Source organism: Thunnus maccoyii, chromosome 19, assembly GCF_910596095.1.
Source record: "Thunnus maccoyii chromosome 19, fThuMac1.1, whole genome shotgun sequence".
Taxonomy (NCBI): Eukaryota; Metazoa; Chordata; class Actinopteri; order Scombriformes; family Scombridae; genus Thunnus; species Thunnus maccoyii.
Genome location: NC_056551.1, coordinates 11,872,796 through 11,894,166, shown reverse-complemented (window position 1 = coordinate 11,894,166; position 21,371 = coordinate 11,872,796). Strand labels below are relative to the sequence as shown.

General features: G+C 38.5%; 1 protein-coding gene across 3 annotated transcripts in view; it reads right to left on the bottom strand.

Moving 5' to 3' along the window:
• LOC121885534 (transmembrane protein 132C-like) overlaps positions 1 to 21,371 on the bottom strand; it is a 177,871-nt gene that overhangs the window by 12,481 nt on the left and 144,019 nt on the right. For all 3 annotated transcript variants that reach the window (XM_042395079.1, XM_042395077.1, XM_042395078.1), the window contains exons 6-7: positions 7,657 to 7,800; positions 747 to 955 (exon numbers count right to left, since the gene is read on the bottom strand). In XM_042395079.1, the coding sequence (XP_042251013.1) occupies positions 747 to 955; positions 7,657 to 7,800 (353 nt within the window). The remainder of the gene's footprint in view (positions 1 to 746; positions 956 to 7,656; positions 7,801 to 21,371) is intronic.

Below are 21,371 nucleotides of genomic sequence, written 5' to 3'. Positions count from 1 at the left end.
CATTTCATAGTATTAATTGTGCATGAATATAATATCCTGTCTCTGATAAAAGGGAGTAAACACTGGCACACATGGAACAGTTTAATTCGATTTCTATTACAAACACACCAGTGTTTCAGTGCTTCATGTCTTCACCATAGTTATTGTCTGTATGATCATCATAAATAATAATTATATTAGCCATTATTAAATGTAAATTAGTCAGTGTGCTTCACTGATCATCTATTTCAATTTTAATAGGGTTATTTCTTTTTTTAATCAGCATTATTCATGTTAGAAGAAATTTAAATATTTTTATTAGAACTATCTTGAACAACTCACAATGCGCCGCACAGATCATCGTGCACTGTGTCCCTTTTCAGCCTCGGGAATTTTGTCAAAACTCAAAATTATTACGAATTTCTTATTCAGTATAACTACCTTTTGGGAGACAAGTCCAATGCAGCTACAACAGTAACATGCTGCTTACACACTGATGCTTCAGTGTGTATTCTAGAAGGCGTGGACCGATCCAGTCACCTTTCTGTTAGCTTTGCTAAATTTATGCAAATGTATCTCTTCACTCTAAATGGGTCAGATACTAGCAAGTGAACATTTCGTTTTGGTAACAACTAATTCTACGTAAGAACTAGTTTATATGGTGCAACCGATTTTAATTTAGTGATGCGTAAATCTTCACTTAATAAACACTTCCATTGTAACTAGGCTAAGTTTGGACGTACAGAAAGCTGGAGCAACAGGCTTACCTTCTGTTTCCAGTAGTAACGGGGACCCTCCAACCCTTGATCTGGCTGAGCTCTGGGTCTGCCACGTCGATAAGCAAGGGCAGGTGGGGCATCCATACACTCATCTCCAGCTGGGTGCTCAGGAAACTATAGGTAAAGTTGAGCATCACCCTGCTCTTTCCTCTTGTCTCTTTTCCATTGACATACACATAGTCACATCTCTCTGACACCTGGAATGAAACAAGAGAAAAATAAGAGCAATGACAGAGTGAGACACAAAGAGACAAAGAGACAAAGAAAGAATTTGGAGCTGATGGCTAAGTATTTAAATTCTTTATACAATGTCATATAAAAGAAATGTTTCTATATTTTATCATGGTTCATTTGTAGATGATTTTCTTAGGTTCTTTTGTCCAGTTGGAAGTTTTTCAGTCAACAGCCTCTTCTGAGATGCTAGAGGGTGGAAAGAGTTGGCATTGCTTCAATGACACCTCAAGCGTCAGGTCTGCTCAGTTGTTTGTGTGTGTGCGGTGTGTGTGTGTGTGTGTGCGTGCAGGATAATATGTGTGAAACTAATATGACTTTAGTCCAACTTAACAGATGGAGCTGAAAAAGACACAAACCTGTTTCATCCAAACAGAGAACAAAACACTAGCTCAAGCTGTACTGTGATTGGCTAGATAAAGTACAGCTCCAATCACTAACCAAGTTTCCTCAGATGTAACTTCAACACAGAGAAATAATACAGCAGGAACATCAAAAGTGTCTGTCATTATCTTCAAAACACCAGAATCTCCTCATCAAACATTTTTTTTTCTCCATTCCTCGTGCAAGTATGAGGACAGAATCTATTAAACAATCTGTCATTGAATTTTGTTTGTAATCACGTGCGTTTCAATTCATTTCAATCTCAAATACCATCAGGAGCTTGACTGACACAACTGGTAATTTCAATTTATGTCCACAATACTGACAATTGCGTCTTTATAACAAACCAGTCACAAGAAGACTGTCATCTGTCTCCACTTCTTTGCATAAAACTTGGCAGCTTTATTCTCAAATGATGTCAGACCAGCCCCTATCTCCAAGGAACAAAACTGACAGCTTGGTATCTGTCAGCTCTCTCCTCCTCTTCCCTCTTCCTCTCCTACTCTTTCACTCTCACCCTCAATCTACTACAGTATTACTGTACCTCCTACATGTTCTGTCCTCCTATAATGAGAACAGGTTGTGCTTCAGAAAGGGCTATTCCTAGGTTAAAATCAAAGTGAGTTAAGGTTTAATATTTCAAATGGACTTTTGTTCAAATGATCAGTATCATAAAGAGAATTAAGGTTTATAATCAGGCCATCTATGAAATGTGATGACAAAACAATATCCATAATCCAACAATATCCTTAAGTGTACAACAGCACTAATATGAGAATATTGTGTTGCATAGCATTATGACTGACTGTTAATTTTTCAAGTCTGTCCGAAAACAATAGTCATGTGCCAAAATGAAGATTGACAAAAATGTATCTACAAATTTATTTGAAGCTAATGTGAAGCTTCAGCCTTTCATATTAGTCAGCTCAGTTCTATATTTTTCAAAGTTACTGTCTTTACAAAAGTTACTGCACCACAAGAGGTCTTATAGCCTCCTCAGTTGTATTTTTGCCCCCTGTTTAAGCTTTATGTATTTATAGAAAAATAGCAAAAACAACAAAATTGATTGGCCGAGATACATGCAACTATCGCTTAGCTGTTGTTTCAGAACCATGGGCAGTGCTCTTTCAGAACCATGGACAGTGCTCTTGCGTGCACCATAAACAGCTGTTTCTATGCACCTGATTTTGTCAGAGAATCATTCATAAATTCAAAAACTATTTAGCACTCTGCTCTGATTATAAATGTATTTGATTTTGAAACAGTAGCCTTATAATGTTGTTATGTTTTACTGAGGCTATTGCATGGTTAAATCAATGAATTTTATTTTATGAAAAAACTTGCCCCCCTGCAATTTTTAACCTTCTCTTCATCCTAGCACTGGGTGCTTTTACTCAAAAAGTACTAAAATATAAAAGTACAGAGGCGCACTTCACTTCATGCTTGAGGGAGAAAGGCTGGTCTGTTGTGCTGGCTCTCTGTATATACACTTATCTCGTGCATTTGTTTGTCTTGCAAAGATAATTATTTAGATATTAAATCAAAAAAAAAAATGCTTGGCACCACTTGCCTTTTTGGAAGATGAACTACAAGGTAACTCTGGCATTTGTGCGCTGTAGACTGTCTGGGTGCTGCACCGCCCTCACAGCTGAGTTCCACCTCAACATCACATTATTAACTAACATTTAGAAAATCTATTTTTTATATTTGTGAATCGTAGGAGATAAGAATCGAGATTCTTATGTGAATCGATTTTTTTCACCCACCCCCTAACACACACCACACACACACACCATGCACTAATGTGCAGGGTTTCTAAAGGCAACCATCCAGAGAGTGAGCTGAAAGAATCCACTTCACTCCTCATTGAGTATCTTAAGCCTCACCTCTATTTTTGTTCTTTTTTTCACTGTTTATCCTCTCTCCCTCGCTCTCTTTCTTTCTATCTCTATGTCTCTCTCTTTCACCTAAATGCTGAAATCAATTTATTTCATAATATCTCCTTTCAGTCTCTAGTTTTGTTTCTATATTCTCGATTCATCTTTATCTTTGGTTATGAAAGGTATCAGAGATGATAACCATTAAGATTTAATTGAGATCTCTGGAAGGTGACATCTTCCTTGCCGCATGAAAAATTTAGCACTTCACTGATCTCTGCAGTCTCTGATATCACCAATGAATGTGTCATGAAACCACGCACAAATCAATGTCACCTCTCCATGGAAACAATCCATTGTGTTGCTAATCATGCTGGCTCGGAATTTATTCAGAATGACATGCACAAACACAGATAAGGACATCACAAAATTCAAAATGCGGCATGAGTTTATGACTGAACTGATACCTGACTAAAACTGATCGAGTGCTCAGTTCCTGGCAATTACATAATAGTGTGTTGGACAGTTTTCTGCAGTTGTATGTATTAGGGTTTAGCTTGAATTCAAGGCACCGAGCATAAATGATATTTTTCTTACATGATTCTCGCTTACAGCAGCAAATTTGCACGATATCCATCTTCTAAACTATAGAGGCTTATTTCACTATGAAGTATTTCTTGGTGTGAGGTTCAGCGGTTTATTGTATATGCTGTAGGGCTCCACATCAGTGTGACAAAAGGAGAACTATCTATTATGACTCATGTTAAAAAAAGAAGATCAAAACCTTTGCTTGCTTTGATTCTATTTGTTGCACATTGCAATTTGTCTCAATTTCTATTAAAACCTATCACCCTTTTTAGAAATGAAGACCTTAGAGAGGATGAGTTGTAATCCCTAGATTTCAAGGTTGTTTATAGATTTAATAAATGTAATAACACTCCCCCGCTATCATTGTTTTTCACTTTTTATTTTAGTCGAAAATATTTTAACAATATTTATTTTGCCTAGTCACAAAACATTGACAGGACTCTGTAGCCAATCAAAAACAGTCAGTGTCCACTGAGTCATGCTCATTCATGCCACTCATTGCCGAATCCAGCAATATGTGAAAAACGGCAATCCTCCCATTCATTTGAATAGGGACAGTGCGTTTAAGCTGCAGGAGGAGGGACAGCAGAGGGCAAAAAACAGCAGCCATCTGGTAAGAAGTTGGATGGGACTCAACTTTTGCCAAAACGCAACCCAGCATCATGCTGCGGTTGGCCAATCACATACATGCAAGTGCACATTCCTGGTGGATTACTTTGTAATGCTGCTGTTTACCTTGTGATCATTGCAACGAAAAAACCTTTCCAGAGTTGTAAATTCCTGTCTGTGAGTGTTACAAACCACTATGCTTCTCATAAATCCTTGCATTAATCTGTAACTCTAACTCGACTTCCTGGATCATATTTCGCTGTGTCACCTGTAACTCAAACAACACACCCCCACCATTGTAGCCCCCTGCGTCGTAGTACCGGATTGCCGGATTTGGTGTGAATGCAGCCTTATAACCCTGATAAAGGGTAGAGAAGGTGACTGTCATAGAAGGAGAAAACATTGACGGCATCTGCTTTAACCAAGTTCATCAGCACGGATCAGATAATGGTGCTACTTTGATAAAAAATGCAAAAAAAAAATGAAAATAATGGAAAAGCTGATGGATTTGCTATCTCAAGCAACATTTTAAGTCCCCATTAGTTCATGTTCTTTTCATTGTGCTTTAAGCAATGAGAACTGCAACTAATGAACATTTTCATTATTAATTTTTTTTATTTAACCAAGAAGCCTCTTGAGATACACTATCTCTTTACAAGAGAGCTCATGACAAAATGTTAATATAAGAGAGTTTTGGCTGAAATGGCAGTGATTAAACTGCGGATTATTTTTTTGATTAGTTGATTAATTGCTTTGTCTATATGCCAGTAAATAGGGAATAAGAACAACTCAAGGTACCATATTAGAATTTCTTTGTCCAAAACTCAGAGATATTCAATGTATTACTGTATATTAGAAGACTAAGAAAACCAGCAAATTTGAGAAGCTGTACTCAGTGAGTTTTCGGTATTTTTGTTTAAAAAAATGACCTAAACAAATAAGAGATTTTCTGTCAACTAACTAATCGATTAATCAACTATGCTCTATAGCAGTGGTTCCCAAACCGTTTTTAGACCTCGACACCACTTCATAAGACATTGTTAGTCGTCATACTCCTCTTACTGCTGAGTGCCTTGAAAACTTGCAAGCCACACAGCATATTGCGTTTCCATGACAACCTGTAACCATGAGTTGTGTTAAGCTAAGCCTTTACTGCTTATTAAATACTTTTAATACAGTGATTTACATTTTTTTTAATAATTCTGTTTTAATATATTTGAAAACAACACAACATAATTAATGCAAATGTCATCTCATTGCTCTACAGCTTAGCTCTACAATCAATATAGAAATAATGGTGCAGAATGCTTTGAAAATGAATGAGTTGTTGGTAATGTACAACACATATAATTTGTAGTGTTGGGGTAATTTTTAAGAAAACCACCAATATAGTCCTTACAGTTTTTGGACCATTGTGCTGTGGTCATTTTAGGGTAATGTCAGCATATGTCATTCTTCAGAAGAAAAGGACTTCACCCTCAAAGCTTCAGTGAAACAGTGAGGGAAGATAAATATGCTTCCCAATCAAAAATTGTTTTATTTTAAGTTTCCTTTGAAAGTAGGGTGGAGAGAGGAGGGGTACAACTAACAGTTCTCAAACCAGATGGGTGGGCAGGGGAGTACGCTACCGAGGTCAGCGTCACAATGTGTGGTGCCACTTCAGTGGATAATTAAACCCTTTGAGAGATCTGCTTCTTCTCTTCTCTCTGATATGCATGTACGAAACACAGAAACTCACTGTCTGCACACACAAAATCTGCTCCTCAGTATAACTTGCATAACTAGTATTCTATTCCTCTTGCACATACTTACAAGTAAGAACAAACTGTTTATTTTTCTCGTCTCTCACTTTGGTTTTTCTCACTTCCTTCAGCCTAATACAACAGGGACGTGTTGAGGGACAGATATTAAATTCTATGTTATACTTAATGGATAATACAAATGGTTTTGCATTTTCTAGATTAACAACAAATCCTGTGTACATAACATTTTCCAAAGCTTTAAATAAGATTTTAGATTAATTACTTACCTTCCAGAATGCCAGTGAAAATCAACTTACAGAGAATTGAAACTTGCTTGAGATAGGAAATCAATCAGTGAACATTTTCTCACCTTTTTGTTTTGTCAGAGTTATGTTATTACTATGCGGCAATAAAGTTGCAAACCCATATTTTGGTGTCAGCTTTCAAGCAACTATACTTTTAATGCAAGAAATAACACACTGTATATGTGATGCAATAACATCATTTGGAGGCAAATAAAAAATAGCAGAAGAAAATTACAGTTATTCACACATAGATAATGGTTATACACAAGTATTCTTGACCCTATGAGGAACAATAACCATAAATAGCAACTTGTGTCTGAGATTAATCTGAGTTGCTGTCATCTTGAATTGGCTCCTCATATCAGGGAGAAAGAGAGGCAATATACTACAGATGTCAGGTTAGAGATGATCAGTAACAAGCATGGTCTATAGAGTGTCTTTTTTTCTGTCTTCTTTCATTTCTTTTGTAGCTACTGTTCCAAGTGTTCTTTTTATATTGTGCAACGTCTCTGCACATATTTTCAGTGTTTCACTCTGTACAATACAATCTCAATTAATTTAGGTACTAACCTGTAAGATTTCTTCTGAGACACTTCATTGTCCACTGTTTGGACCAACATTAATGGCATTAAGGCTCTTTCTTTTGGAAACATCTAAAATATATGCTGTTTCTATGTTTGTGTGTCTTCATGTTTCCAACATGAAATGAATTCTCTTTAATGACTGTGCTTTTCTGCATAGGCTCTAGAAGTGCATACACCTAAAAACAGTTTTAAGAACAATTGCATGGAGAAATGTTGCATCTGGCAGCATGTTCAGTGAAGGCAGCATTACCCCAGATGATTGCTAATTGTTGCTAATTTTTCTATTCTATTTCTTTTTTTTAGAATTCCTGCTGTATCAAATTGACCCGAGGAAAAGCTCTAAATTTATGACACACCATTTAACAAAAAAATAAGCCTGGCTGTTCCTGTTTTGCTGGAGGAAATTCAGCACGTGCTTTCTCGACTAATAAGCCCAAACCACTTCTACACTACAACTACTTTTTATTCATTCTGCTCACCCACCCACGTAGCACTATAAAGATGACCATGAAGCAGAAGGCAACAAAGACAAATTAGAAAATTAAAATAAAAGCTGCTGCTAAAAACATCCCACTTACCTTGATAACCTGTTCGTCTGTTGACTTGCACTCCACTGACTCGGTTACATCAGAGACCGCTCCGTCTGTTCCTACGGTGACTACCTTTACGGGCACAGCGACCGTACGCCCAGTGAGGACAGCTGTGTTGAGGATCTCAGTGTCCTGCAAAGTAAAGCAGAGAGACACAAATTAGTGTTGCTCTTACAACTCAGTGACTGCTGGGACTAACACCTAGATCCTGACAGACACTGGAGTTCTGAGGCAGACACCAATTTGGCCAACATCGATATATCTGCAATAAGCCAACATCAGCCAGTATCAGTCTCCTTCTACTAACATCTGATAGGAACATTTTTTTATATAACAATATAATAACAATATTATAACATAAACATAACATAAAAATACTCCAATGTTATGGGCTTGTTTGCTTTCTTGTCAGGATGTAAATGAAGAGATTGATGTCATTTTTATGTCAGTACATTCAGACTTGTCAGGGACTTGTTAAGCCTGGCTTAGCTCAGTTCTTGGAACCAGGGGTAAATGACTAGTGTCCACCAAGAGAGGAAAAATGTGCATTCCAACAGCTTCAAATGTGTGTGAAATGTGTTTTCAATATCTGCATGTGTTAAATATACACCCTAAATATGTAAATTAGACAGCTGTGGAGTTCTCAGTTGGCACCGTTTAATGGAGCTATGTTAGCTCTTTCTCACTGCTTTCTGTGTTTCTCCTACAATAAGCTAAACACATTCCAGAGCTGCCTCTGTACATAATGCACAGAGATGAAATTATATATGATGTCCTCATGTGACTTCTGGTAAGAAAGCCAACAAGCTTTTTTTTTTTTTTAAAATGTTGTGTCCTTTTTTAAATGATGCTAAAAACAAACATTGACAAGAAGTTGGAGTATGACCAATACTTTTGTTGTTAAGACTGTAGTACTAGAACTACTACAGTAGTTCACATGAATAGAGTATCATTTTAGTTTAGTTTTTCAAAGTAGCACTGACAGCTGAGGGGCAGGCTGTTTCGTGATATTGGACCTATAACACTAAAAGCTCAATCCCACTCACGTTTTCAAGCTGGACTAAAGGACATTTAAGAAAATTGTTGGTCCAGTATATAAAGTTAAAGATCAGACATATACAAGAAATACCATAATATGTATGGTAACATAATGTACGTAAAAATTCAATGCTTTCCATGTTTACAGTAGTGGTCAAAAGCCTGGCTGCTGATATTTTTCTCAACTCACAAACTGCATTCAAAATGCCATTTATTTGAAGGCCACATCCTCTGCAATTGTTGACTGTAGTCACCCTCTAGGCCCTTACATCACGTGTCTGTCTGAAACGTGTTCAAATAGTCCAACATAATGATGAGCAGCCGTGAGCAGTCATATTTACTGTCACAGGGATTATACATCAAGCACACAGGTGTCTGTGTATCTCTCAGAGTAAGACTGAGCAAAGAGTTAGGGCTGCAAGTAATGATTATTTTCATTACCATTAAGTTGTTTTTGCTATTAATCTGTGAAGTAGAAACATGTATCTATCACAAGTTTCACAGAGCTATTTTAAAATTTCTTGTTTTGTCTGACCAACAGTCAAAAGATATTTAATCTACCATACAATGATATGCGGCAGTGAAGAGTAGCAAATCTTTGACTTTTTATTTATTCATTTTTTTACAATTAATAGAGTATCATAATTGTTGATGAAATTTCCGTTTGACCAATTGATTAATGGACTAATTGTTTCATCACCACTGAGAATATATTTACTGTCTGAGGGTTTCACCATGAAATGAAAAGATTTTCACACATCAACTTTTAAAAGAACATAGCCAGCACATTTACCTCTATTGAAATAAAGTCCAATATTATCAGTTTTCTACAAAACCTTGAACAATATAATCCAGTGATCTTTTTAACCACATGGCACCAATGTTTGTCATGCTCATTGTTTTTACACATTTAACATGTATATAGCCAATATAGAAAACATATTCAATAGGTGGACTCCTGACCGGGAACAAAATTTCACCACAACCTAACTAGGACCCTTCTGAGTGACACATCGCTATGATGTCACCTCAGCTGCCGTCATTCAGCCTGCCAAGAGTAACCGCAGTTAGCAAGGTTGATCATCATCATAATAAATGTAAAATCAAACATTTTCAGTGATGAATACAGTGAAGAACTCACCAATGAACACTTACACCAGTGTTTCCCCCGACCTTCACACCATTTTATATTGATGTTTAAGAACTCAACGAAGGTGTTAATTCTACCAGTAATAGAAAAGCTTTTCAGGTACATACATTAATTCTGAAGTTTGTTTTGTTTTGTTTTGTTTTTTTTTTAACTCAAATATCTCAATTTAGTTTACCCCTACAGGACCTTTTAACATGGTGCAAATTTGGTAAGTTAAGTGGACCTCAGAGACCCCCTGCAATAGAGTCTTAACCTACACCAATGAATGATTTACAGTGATGTGGGATCACACTATAGCCATTTCAGTCTTTGTACAGCTATTCCCAGGAGCTCATTTCAAGTGAAAGTAAACAACCGCGACAATAATACTTTATGTCAAATTGCATGTGTTCAAGAGATATCAGAACACACACTTGAGAGTGGAAGGCCTTATAGAGGAGGAGGAAGAAGATAATGAGATCAATTAAGACAACGTGTGGTAATCCTTGAGCTCTCAGCGTGTTTGTTGTACTGAGGATTTGCTTTAACAGTGGATCCTGCTCATCACAGCTTAGTTTCAATAAAAGACTACTAAGAGGCCTAAACCTTTTGAAAGTCAAAGGAAAACTGGTCTCCAGGCAGCTCTTTGTGCATCAAAACCAGTGCCTCTCTGGTTGCTTTGTTTCTTCACCCTCATGCTCCTTTTGAGAAAAAAAATTAAAGAAAAATTAAAGTTCAACTGTAGATGAAGGAATTCCAAGCCTAAGTATTAATAAGAGGTCTTCTCTTGCCTTGTTTCTTTCTCTCTCACACATCATATTTTTCTGTTTTCTGATAGCTCTTGATGATAATAATTAAGTTATTTCATCCAGACTGTCTGTGGTCTACACTTACTTTTTGTAAATTCTATTTGCACACACATAAGACTGCATAAAATTCAGATAATAAAAAGTAAGAGATGTGTCAGGAGAGGTCAAGATGCCACAGGCTTACACAGCGGACCTCCCCTAAACTTAAGGAGAAAAACAATAACAAAAACAAGAAAAAAAATCTAAGCTAACATTATTTAGGAAAATACAACAAAAAATAAATGACAACAAGAAGCACACAAAATGAGCAGAAAAAGCTGACCAATCAGTGGACAACAATCCAATAAAAAAAAGAAATACATTAAAAATAATACAGGGGAAAGAAGAAGAAAAAATATACAGATCAAGAAATAATTAGACATCATGAATCTGAAGATAAACTCTTGATAACATGTACTTTGGTGTTCGATATCTGTACACCACCATATCTGAGGGAGGACTGGCCATGTTTCATTTTGTAAGTGAGGATGATCAGCCTGTGTAGTATTACATGAATGACTTTGGGAATTAAATTTGAAGAAGCTGCTAAACAATGATGGTAGAGAAACGGCAAGAACATATATTTATATATATAAACACGTATCTGATGAATATTCATGTCATATACTGAAAGAATGTTCCAAAGACTGGAAAAATAGAGTATATTTTTTCTTTATCCTTGTCTATTCTTAGAATTGGCATTGCTTTCTCATTTTCTTTACCAAATAACAAAAAAATAAAATAAAATCCTGAATATTAGGTCTTTTTGAAGCCAAAATAACAGTCTCACAAAAGGATGATGTTACAGTAAAACCTATAATCTTTTTCTTGTCCATTACTTGAAATGAAGACCAAAAATATGGGCAGATGGGCCATGAGCTGTAACCGTTCCTTAATAAATGTACCTCAGTTACTTAACCACCACTTTCTAAAGCATTACCAAGAAAAGGTGTGGAGAAAATTGTGAAAAGAACAATCAACAGGAAGGAACCCAAACGCAGGAAACAGACTCAGAGTTGGAATGAATAAGAAAAGTTTTATTGACTGGGCTCTCAGGGAGTGAAGGTGAATAGAGGTGAGGATGTAAGCAGGTGAAGGCAGGGGGTCAGAGGGAAGCCGGTGGTTGGCAAAGCAGGGCGGAGCAGGGATGAAAGTGTGGCTGGATGAAGCTAGTCTGAAAGCTAGTAGATGGGTCGACCCTATGACTGGTCAGCAGGCGGAGAGGTGAGCAGAAAAACAGGCAGGCATGCAGTGACCCTGTGGTACAGGGAGACAAGGTTAGTTCAGCGAACAAAACAACACAAGAGACTAAGCTTTGAATGCACAATTCAAAGTGAAGTGGGATGTGATCCACCACAATAGCTGAAACAATGATCTGGCAATGAGTGTGTGAAGAACTGGGGCTGATATACTGCTGAGTGGATGAGTTGAAAGGATTGCAGGTGTGCAGATTGGAGCAGGTGTATAGGCTGGACAGTAATCAGGGAGCCAGAAGAGTGAGAGGAGTGCCCACACCCATGCCTACATCGGACACACACACACACACGCACACACACCAGACAGGGGAGCAGAAGCGACATACAGGAAAGGGAAACACCAGGAACACAAGGGATAAACTGGAGGCACGGCCATGAACGTGACAGAAACAGGACCCCTTTCTTACTCAAAGCAAAATCTCTGAGAGAAGCCTGAAAGCTGTGTCCTGACAGTGACGCTATTACCTCTCCATCATGGCTTTAATTGAGGCATATATTCAGGATCTTTCCAAAATAAACAGTGCCATCCAAACGTTGCTTTTCACTAAGGCTTCCAGGGAAATATTTCACCTTGAACTTCTTTTTTTATTGGTAAATGTGTGCAGTAGATCCCAAGCTTTTCTTGCATATTTCACATATTTGAAATGACTGTCACAGTTTATCCCAGATCTTTCTCACAGTGTGTGTTAATTTGTTTGGGCTGCCACAAGGAAATCAAAATCTGTCGCTGAAAGTTAGGAAGAGGCAGGTGGTGCTCTAGCAAAAGTCAGCTATTTAATTTTATTCTCTAGTTGATGCAAAATGGGTTTAGATGATGCAAAAAGCAGTTTAGCTGGTACACATGTATTAGGCTTCTAATGTATGTCAGGTTTTATAATGATGTCATACAAGCTTGTGGGTGTATGGAGTTAATATGTATGTTAGAAGTTTAGAAAAATGAAGGCAAATGCACCATCCCTTCCTCTCTCAACCTGAATTTAAGTGAGAGACAACACATTTCTCACAAACTAGATTAAAAAGACACGTCTGCCATAAAGCCCAAAACACTCACCATCTGAGACCTTCACATTAACGCTCATCCTTGTTCCTCAGTGAACAATGAACACACTTGTTCATAATTATATAATAAAGACAGAATGTACAGTCTCTGGTGCCAAATATAAAAAGTGCGCTGTGTGTGTTCTCTGTATCTACGTGTGATGGGAAGTGTCTGTCTTCACTTGGTGATCCATTAACACTGGAACAACACTAGAGAGCTCTTAATGAGCTCCAACAACATGTATTATGGAGGGGGGGGTTGCATCATAAAGAACAGAATTTTGAGTGAGCCCGTATAATAATATACATAATTGCACAATCACATAATCTCTTGACTGAAATTAAGTGAAATATAGTGAGACAGCTGGAGTGACGCATAAGGCACAAAAGGAAGCATCTTTTTTTCCATGAAATCCGCCTACTTCTTACTGGGCATTGCCTGGCTGCCTAATACCCTCCTAGGGTTATAAAAGGCTGGACTGCATGTCTTATTCATGGAGCCTCGTTGTACACAACAGCAGATAAACACTCATGTCACCAAATGGCTTTATTAGCCTAAACACACAAATATGCTACATAAACACCAACCCACACATATGTATACACGGGCACATGTTAAATTTGATACACACACAAGCACAAACACACCCCTGCTGCCCAGCTCAAAAAAAAAAAAAAAAAGAAAAAACAAGAGGCATGGCTCCCTCCTCACGCAGCAGCTTATCTTAACAACCTCTCATTGCAGTGCAGAGAGCAGAGCAAGAAAAGAAAAGAAAGACGCCAAGAGAAGGAAGAATCGATAAAAGGCCATTACGCTTCTGTGCAGCTGGGGCACAAGAGTGGAGTGTGTGGGGGCTGATATGGTTGTGGATGAATGATGTGTAAGGTAGCAGACAACCTACAGTAGCACTGCTTAGAGAATAGTTACTGTGCACGTCTGCAAGCTCAAGGACAGAATGTGTTGTTGGGGAATTAAAGGTACACAACTCCGATCAAAATATTCCTGAGACTATGGTGATTCCTGAGAATCCGGAGGATGTTTGAAAGCACTTTGGGATTTGTCTCCCAGTTTGCATTAGGGCATTTTGATCCTGAAAACAAACTTTCATGGGGTCGCTACACATACCATTAAAAATCCACTATTTGATAGCTGATTCATCCATTTTAAAACAACAAACAAATGCAGGAAATGATAAAAGATGACTCATCAGGCAATATCAACTTTTTTTGAATGCTTTTAAGTATCTTTGTGCACTGGTCTTGAATGCAAGTAGATTACAAGCACATGTGTGTGGGAAGCTCACAATACAGTTTAAGATTGCTACAGATTCAGTGCCCACATGAGACTGTCCTCCCAAGAAAAATGTCACTATAGGTCATAATGTCAGTCACCCAAAAATGACCTATAGTTACGTTTGAGTGACAGATGCCATCTAGCAGGCGTAGCAATTATGACCTGAAGCAGTGGTGCAGTTTAGATGATGTATATGTATGATGACATTTCCTCATCTGAAGGAGGCGGGGTGCATGACTGCATTAACCCAACAGTGGAATTTGTAACAGGAGACCGCTGCTTGTTTTCCTGTTTCCAACCACGAGTCGGGAGACTCTTAAAAAACGTAAGTACAATTGTCCCCTAAGCTCAACGCTGTGGTTATTATTGTAGCCATGATGATGAAGGTCACCTAACTTTAAGGAAGTAGTAACTTTAACCCACACCACATGATCATTTTAACCCAAACCATCATCTTTCCCTAAACTTAACCAAGTGTTTTTTATGCCTGAAAAGTGGATGGTCAAACGACATGTCTCTTTGTCATGATTTTTTGACATTCCTCTTCCCACATGAAATAATTGCACTTTTTGTGAATATCCATACAACATTATATGGAACAATCACAAGAGATTCCTTGAATGCTTGAATATATTCTCTTCTCCTGTATTCTGCCTCGTGGCTCCAGCCAAGAAGCCAACATTTTTAATTATTTATTTCTATCATCTTTGTACTTTAATTAACTGTTAAAAAAAGCATGCAATCTGCCTCTTGGCTGCTAATTTGTGGTACTGTGTGCTCACACGGAGGAGACACTCTACACATTCCAGACAACAATACGATTTCATGGAGAAGTGTCTTTCCATTTGTTGAGCTAATGTTGTCATGCTGCACTGCAATTGGCACACCACACACACACACACACACACACAGTCAGTGCATTCAAGACCACCTTGTGCTTGCTGCTAGGTGATTCAAATAGGGGCCCAAATTTTTATTCAAAGAGAAAAGAGGAGGAGGGGAAGGAGACATCTGAGATATGTGTAGCTTAGATCTGGGCACAGAACTCTGCTTAAAACTGCAATTTAATATTCATTTACTGAACAGATGCTTCTGACCCACAGAGAACCACCGCTCAACTATTTACTAACCGGCTGAGACTGACAGTAAGCTCACAGGTCTTGTACTGTGTTGGCCTACAGCACTTGTGAGTAGGATTTATATTGCCACCGCAGCACTCTCAGCTAATCAGTTCATATCAGTTATCAATAAAAAGTCTATTCCCTCCAGCACCTATACAGTCCCCCCGCTGCCACTCACAAACATCCGAACATCTCACAGCCTAGCAGGAGATAAATTAAAGCAAGGGCAGAGGGAATGAACACCTGCAAAGGTTTTATTTTATTTTATTTATTTATTTTTTACTTTTTTTCAGAAATAGTGATACAACAGCAGGGGAGAGAGGTGTTCATAGAATGTAATCTTTTTATGGTTATGGCTTGGGAAAAAGGCACAGAAGTTATTCTGCCTGCGATGTTGAAGTCAGGGAGAAATATATAAGCCAGAGCAAGGTGCTGATAACTGAAATGACGAGGGATGTGATAAAACGGGAAAAAAGATGGAAAATTGCTTTTTGTGACAAGTGATGGAGATGTCAGTCATTTCTGACATAGCTGTTGAAACTTTTTTTTAATTACCAGGTTTTTATTTAGGGAGGTGAGCAAAGATGACTAAAATACAATACCTTGTTTACAGAATGATTTACTAGGAGTCTCTTTCGCATGTCCACTGTATATTAAAAAAAGTACATGCTAGTTGCATCAAAAGTTTTTGTAAGAATGAAATAAACTGAATAGTCAACTCCCGTGTCTTCCACTGATTTAGCACAGTTGGCAAAGCAGCTACAATTGCTGTATTAGCCAATAAAGAATTGGGGGCAGTTTGGGGGCATTCTGCCATGACCAGGAGTAAGAATTACCACTATTGATTATTAAATCAGGACCTACACTGATTTATACTCTCCTCATTAATTAGATATTGATTTATTACATAACCTGTTGGCCTGACAATCTGTTGGATTTTGTTATTGTGTACTGTGAGCTCTGGATACTTTTAGTGAGATTAAATATTAAGCCGCAGTTGTTTTCCTCTCCTCATACTTTCTCACTCTTTAACATTAGTGGAGGAAATGCAGTGGTCAGCAGTGGTAAATCGACTGTCCCTGATAAAGCCTGTCCATATTCTGAGAACCCCTCTCCTGTTTCTGGAGGCTGTTTGATTAGAATAAGCCAGAGAGCTCCACTGTGCTGGACCCCAGCCCTAGTTGTCCAAATAAAAGAATCAAGCCAGACTGACAGAGTGGGGGGAAAGGGTAAGGGAAGGCAAGCCAGCGAAAAATAAACAAACACCCAATAACAAATTACAGAATGGACAGGCTTAGCTTCAAATTAAAGCCTGACTGACGTACATGGAAGCGGCATCCTGGGCCTTGAGAGAGAGGTTGGGTGGGACTGGTGAAATAATAAAGGTTGTGTGTGTGTATGTGTGTGTCTAAAGTACAGAGGATGCAGTATGTGTGTTATTCATCCAGGGAGTGTTGCTCGCTCTCTGCAACACTGCCTCGTGCTCAGTTACAAACATTCACACTTAGAAGATGCCATGACTCTGGTCACATAGCCACTGCAGTGGAGCAAATGAGGGTTATTGTTACTGCTCAGAGGCAAGCTTCTCCTTTCTAATGTATGCAGGTTAGATCCCCACTGATCCATCGGACTGTGGTAGAAAATATGCTTTTCTCTGAATGTGCAGATGATCTGGAGTTACATGCTGACATGTTCCTTGCTTTATGATCTACACATGTTTCTCTTTTAGATTAAACATTCCTTACATCATGGTTCATCACAAGCTTTCTGTGAGATAATATAGCTATAAATATTCTTATTTCTCCCCTGCAAATCAGGAAGACCAGCAGAGATTTTTTGGCTTCTGACAACCATTACAGCAGCTATAATCAATATTTTTCTGATAACAGTGGATCAAAGGATTGATGATGTGTAATTTGAAAGGAGTCACTTGTAGTGATAAACTTGGAGAGTCAGCATCAGACTCTGCAGCTCCCCCTCAGCTTTACAGAGCTTTATAGTTTCTTTCAGCTCATTGTTTTGGTTTTACAGCCCACAACTTTACTGTTTTCTTTCACTCTCGCTGCAGTTTTCAGCTGCAGCATGCAGCTCTTTTCAGTGAAAAAACTCTAAAAACCCAAACTAGTTTAACCATCACATTTCTAGGGATCTTTTTTAGTTTTTGAGGTGTTCTAAGTTAAACCAACATTGAAGTATCAGCCTCAAAACTCTGGGCTCTAAAGCAGAAATTCATGACTGTGAGAGACAGATGAAAAAATAAAAACACAACTTTCTAGAGCTTGATCCCAAAAATTCTGTTGATTTGAGCAAAGTTTCCTTGTTTTGATCTCTGTCTGTCTGTCCGTCTCTCCCTCTCAGACTTTGCAGTAGAAGATGATCAAGACCAGGGATGAGAAACAAGCTTGGTGCATGAAGCTGAATCCACCAGGGGTGAGAGCGAAAGGGAGAATTAATGTTGTCAAAATGCACAGGCGAAAGATAGAGTGGTAAATTAGAGGCCTGTATATACACAAGAGGACTTAATTAAGCTGTAAGGGGCATTATGGCTGTATGCAGATGGCTAATGCTGCCTTGAGGACACTTAGCATGCCAGCGGATAGCCTCGCTGCACAGCCTATTAGCGCTCTGCCAGGGCATTTCCAAATACAGTTCCTGACAGCGAGACAGTGTGACTGATGGCAGCCTGCAAGAATACCGCTGGCCGGTCCTGATGCTGCGATAGTAATGTGTGTAAATTACAGATATGCGCTTTCTTTTGGACTTATCTGTCTCTCTTGCCCGCAGAGGACACAATTTCTTATTAATTCTGTTGTCTTTGTCGCCTCAGTCTATCACTATCTGTCAAACGCTGGTATGGAGTCAATATGGAGAAAGCAGCATTTGGCCAAACTCTAATTATTCTAGACAAAGACACTCACCCGTGACTTAAAAAAAAAAAAAAGCTAATGTTGGGCTCCCTGCTAATGGCTCTGATTATAATGTTATGGGACTGTGAGCACAAAGCTAATGTTATTGAGTTTAAAATGGAGTGAGTTTCAGAGGCTATGAATAAAATGCTAATGATAGCATTTGGAATGTACTGTAAAGAGCTATGGGGGCAACATTGGCTGTCTCTTCTAATGAGGAAACAGAAAGGCACAGCGCAGCAAGAGAGAGATCAAAAAATTCATGGGAGGATGCTGTAAAAGTAGTGCACTCTCAATTGGCATGTTCTCTGCATGTGCCATCTTTCAAGCTTGTTAATGAACGCTTTCACCATCTCTCTTCCCATCTACCTTCTTGATGCCATTGTAGGGGAAAGTCCCCTCATGTTTCGAATGCAGACAGTACAAACCCTCAACCGAAAAGACCAGCCCTTTCTTCAACTCACCAGGAATGCTGATCAACAACACATTGTCTGAAAGCAGGACTGAAAATAGCAGTCTGAAAAGGCGAGTGGAAACAATGAGATTTGTGGACATGCTAGTCAGAAAAGGCTAGCTGAAATAATGGGGGTCAGATGATGAGAGTTGGGAAAATGCTAATCTGAAGATGGGAGTTGAAAAACAAAGGTAGTTGAACATGCTAGTGAGAGTTGGAAAACGTGAGTCATGAGTTAAGAATCAAAACTAGGGGAGCCTAAACCAGGAGCTCTCCTCCAGTGAGAACTATCCAAATCTGGAACAGCCTACTTATTCATCATTTTCAAGCTCCAGACTTCTATGGAGCCCCTAAAGCCGAGTATACACTGTGAGATTTCGGGCTGTCCCAGACGAGATGTGACCAACGTGAAAGAAACGTGGCGATATCTTTGGCTGTGGCTACAAAACGGTGGTCCTACGTCGCACTGTGAGAGAGGTTCAAAGATGGCCGTTGTCACAGTCTTGCAACCACAAAATTCTGACAGTGTCAGAAATTTAGGATAACCATCTCACAATGTGACTGCTGCTATGACGTACATCTACTAACCAACCAGTAGGAATGCACATGAAATGACACATTGATCAATGCAACACTGGTGCTAAGTCCAATGACACAGGTAAAATAAGCAAAACAAAATGTTTGGGAGAATCTTGTTGAGTTGTGGCAGCATAAGACTTATTTGTATGATGTGTCCTCCAGCTGTTATCATGACCTAATAGTAATCATCATCATCATCATAATGGTCAAGGCAGATGGACGCCAACCAAGAGCCGGGTTCTGCTTGAGGTTTCTACCCGTTAAAGGGGAGTTTTTCCTTACCGCTGTCGCCAAGTGTTTGCTCATGGGGGAATTGTTGGGTCTCTTTAAATTAAAGAGTACGGTCTAGACCTGCTCTATGTGAAAAGTGCCCTGAGATTAGTTTTGTTGTGATTTGGCGCTATATAAATAAAAATTGATTGATTGATTGATAATTCTAGACTCTCATATTAGTTATGTCGCTGGACCAATAATTTCATATTTGAGTCATGCACAATAATAATTAATAATTCCACATTAAAATCATAAAAACATTTGAGTTCACAAATTCTTATTGCACTAACAGTTTATTCTCTTTGCTTCTCCCTCACAATGAAAAAACAATATTTTATCAGGCAAACAATACACAGGAATTTGTCTTTGTGACAAATTGATGACTTGAGTTCAGTGAGTTCATGATTTCACCATAATGTACAAGCCTTCTCGTACAGTAAACAACTTTCTCTTAGCTTCTCTTCTTCAGTTTGCACATTTGATCATTTGAGTGTTTTGGGGCTATTAAATCTATTAATTCAAACTATTTCAAAAAGAGAATGTTATAACTGAACCAGAGAATCACTGGGGTTAACAGAATCTCTAAAAGATACACTACTGTAACAAAACTCTTTGTCTGAACGATTTTTATAATCTGTTATTGAATCCTCAAATTATACTCTTCTTAAATACATAGAAAAATCAGCCTGTTTTCAGTACAAATCAACTTGTTTTTAAGAATTTTCCTGTATGAGGTCATTTTCTGATATTAGCACAGCAGTCTCCCTTTATCTATTCTGTCTTGTTTGAAGATAATGATTCATTTAATATTCCTAATACAAGGGGAATTGCATTGAGAAGTCGTGCAATTATCTCATCCAAATGCCAGAATTCTTCTCTCATTTGAAGAATAAATTCGAGTTTAAACCGAATGTTAAATTACTTGTAAAGATAAATGTTTTATGCAGTGTATTCAGTACTGAACTAGTATTTTGAAATATCCAGTCCAGCTACAAAAGACACAATATTGAAAGTCATAGATTGGTCTACAGTACAAATTGCTAGTGTTATTGTACTGGGAAAGTATCTGTTCTGAAATGATGGGCTTCATCTGTTGCTGCAGGATGTATATCGAGTGTTTATCTTTCTTGCTTTTATGCAGTGATGGCAGGCACAAGGAGTCTGAACTACTCCAAACACAAAACTGTCCAAACCTCACTCACCTTTTTTCCCATCTCTTTTCATCTCTTTTTACTGGACTTCCTAAGATATTTTCAGCCTCTCTCTTTCTCCATTGGTGCATTAACATATCTGCCACACTTGCAGTCACTTATCCAGTAGGACAGATTACAGCAGCTGTCAAATCAAGTAAGCCTGAGTCCTATATTTCATGTTTGGCAGGCAGCTACTGTATCAGTGTGCGCTTCTCTGTTGAAGTGTAGGAGTGTAGGCCAGAAGCCATCAGAGAGAGATGAGAGTGTTATTGAACAGAGTGTCTGGCATTCTATAAACAGAGAAACGCTGCTGAGTGCCAGCAATGATTGACTGGTGTCTACCTACAAGCTGTAGGGCCTCCGCCCATGAATGAACTTAACTACCCAGAATTCCTCAGGTTCACCTCCACCTGAGCTCTGCCCATGGACGCCCTCCTCCAATCACCATTGGTCAGTGTGACCTATGATGTCACCAGGTCAATAAAAGGCCAGCTGGCCTTTGTTCTGAATCTCTTCTCTTCAGCGCTGCTGTGGGTGCAGCAGCAACTGCTTGGCTCCCCCTCTCTTCCCTCTC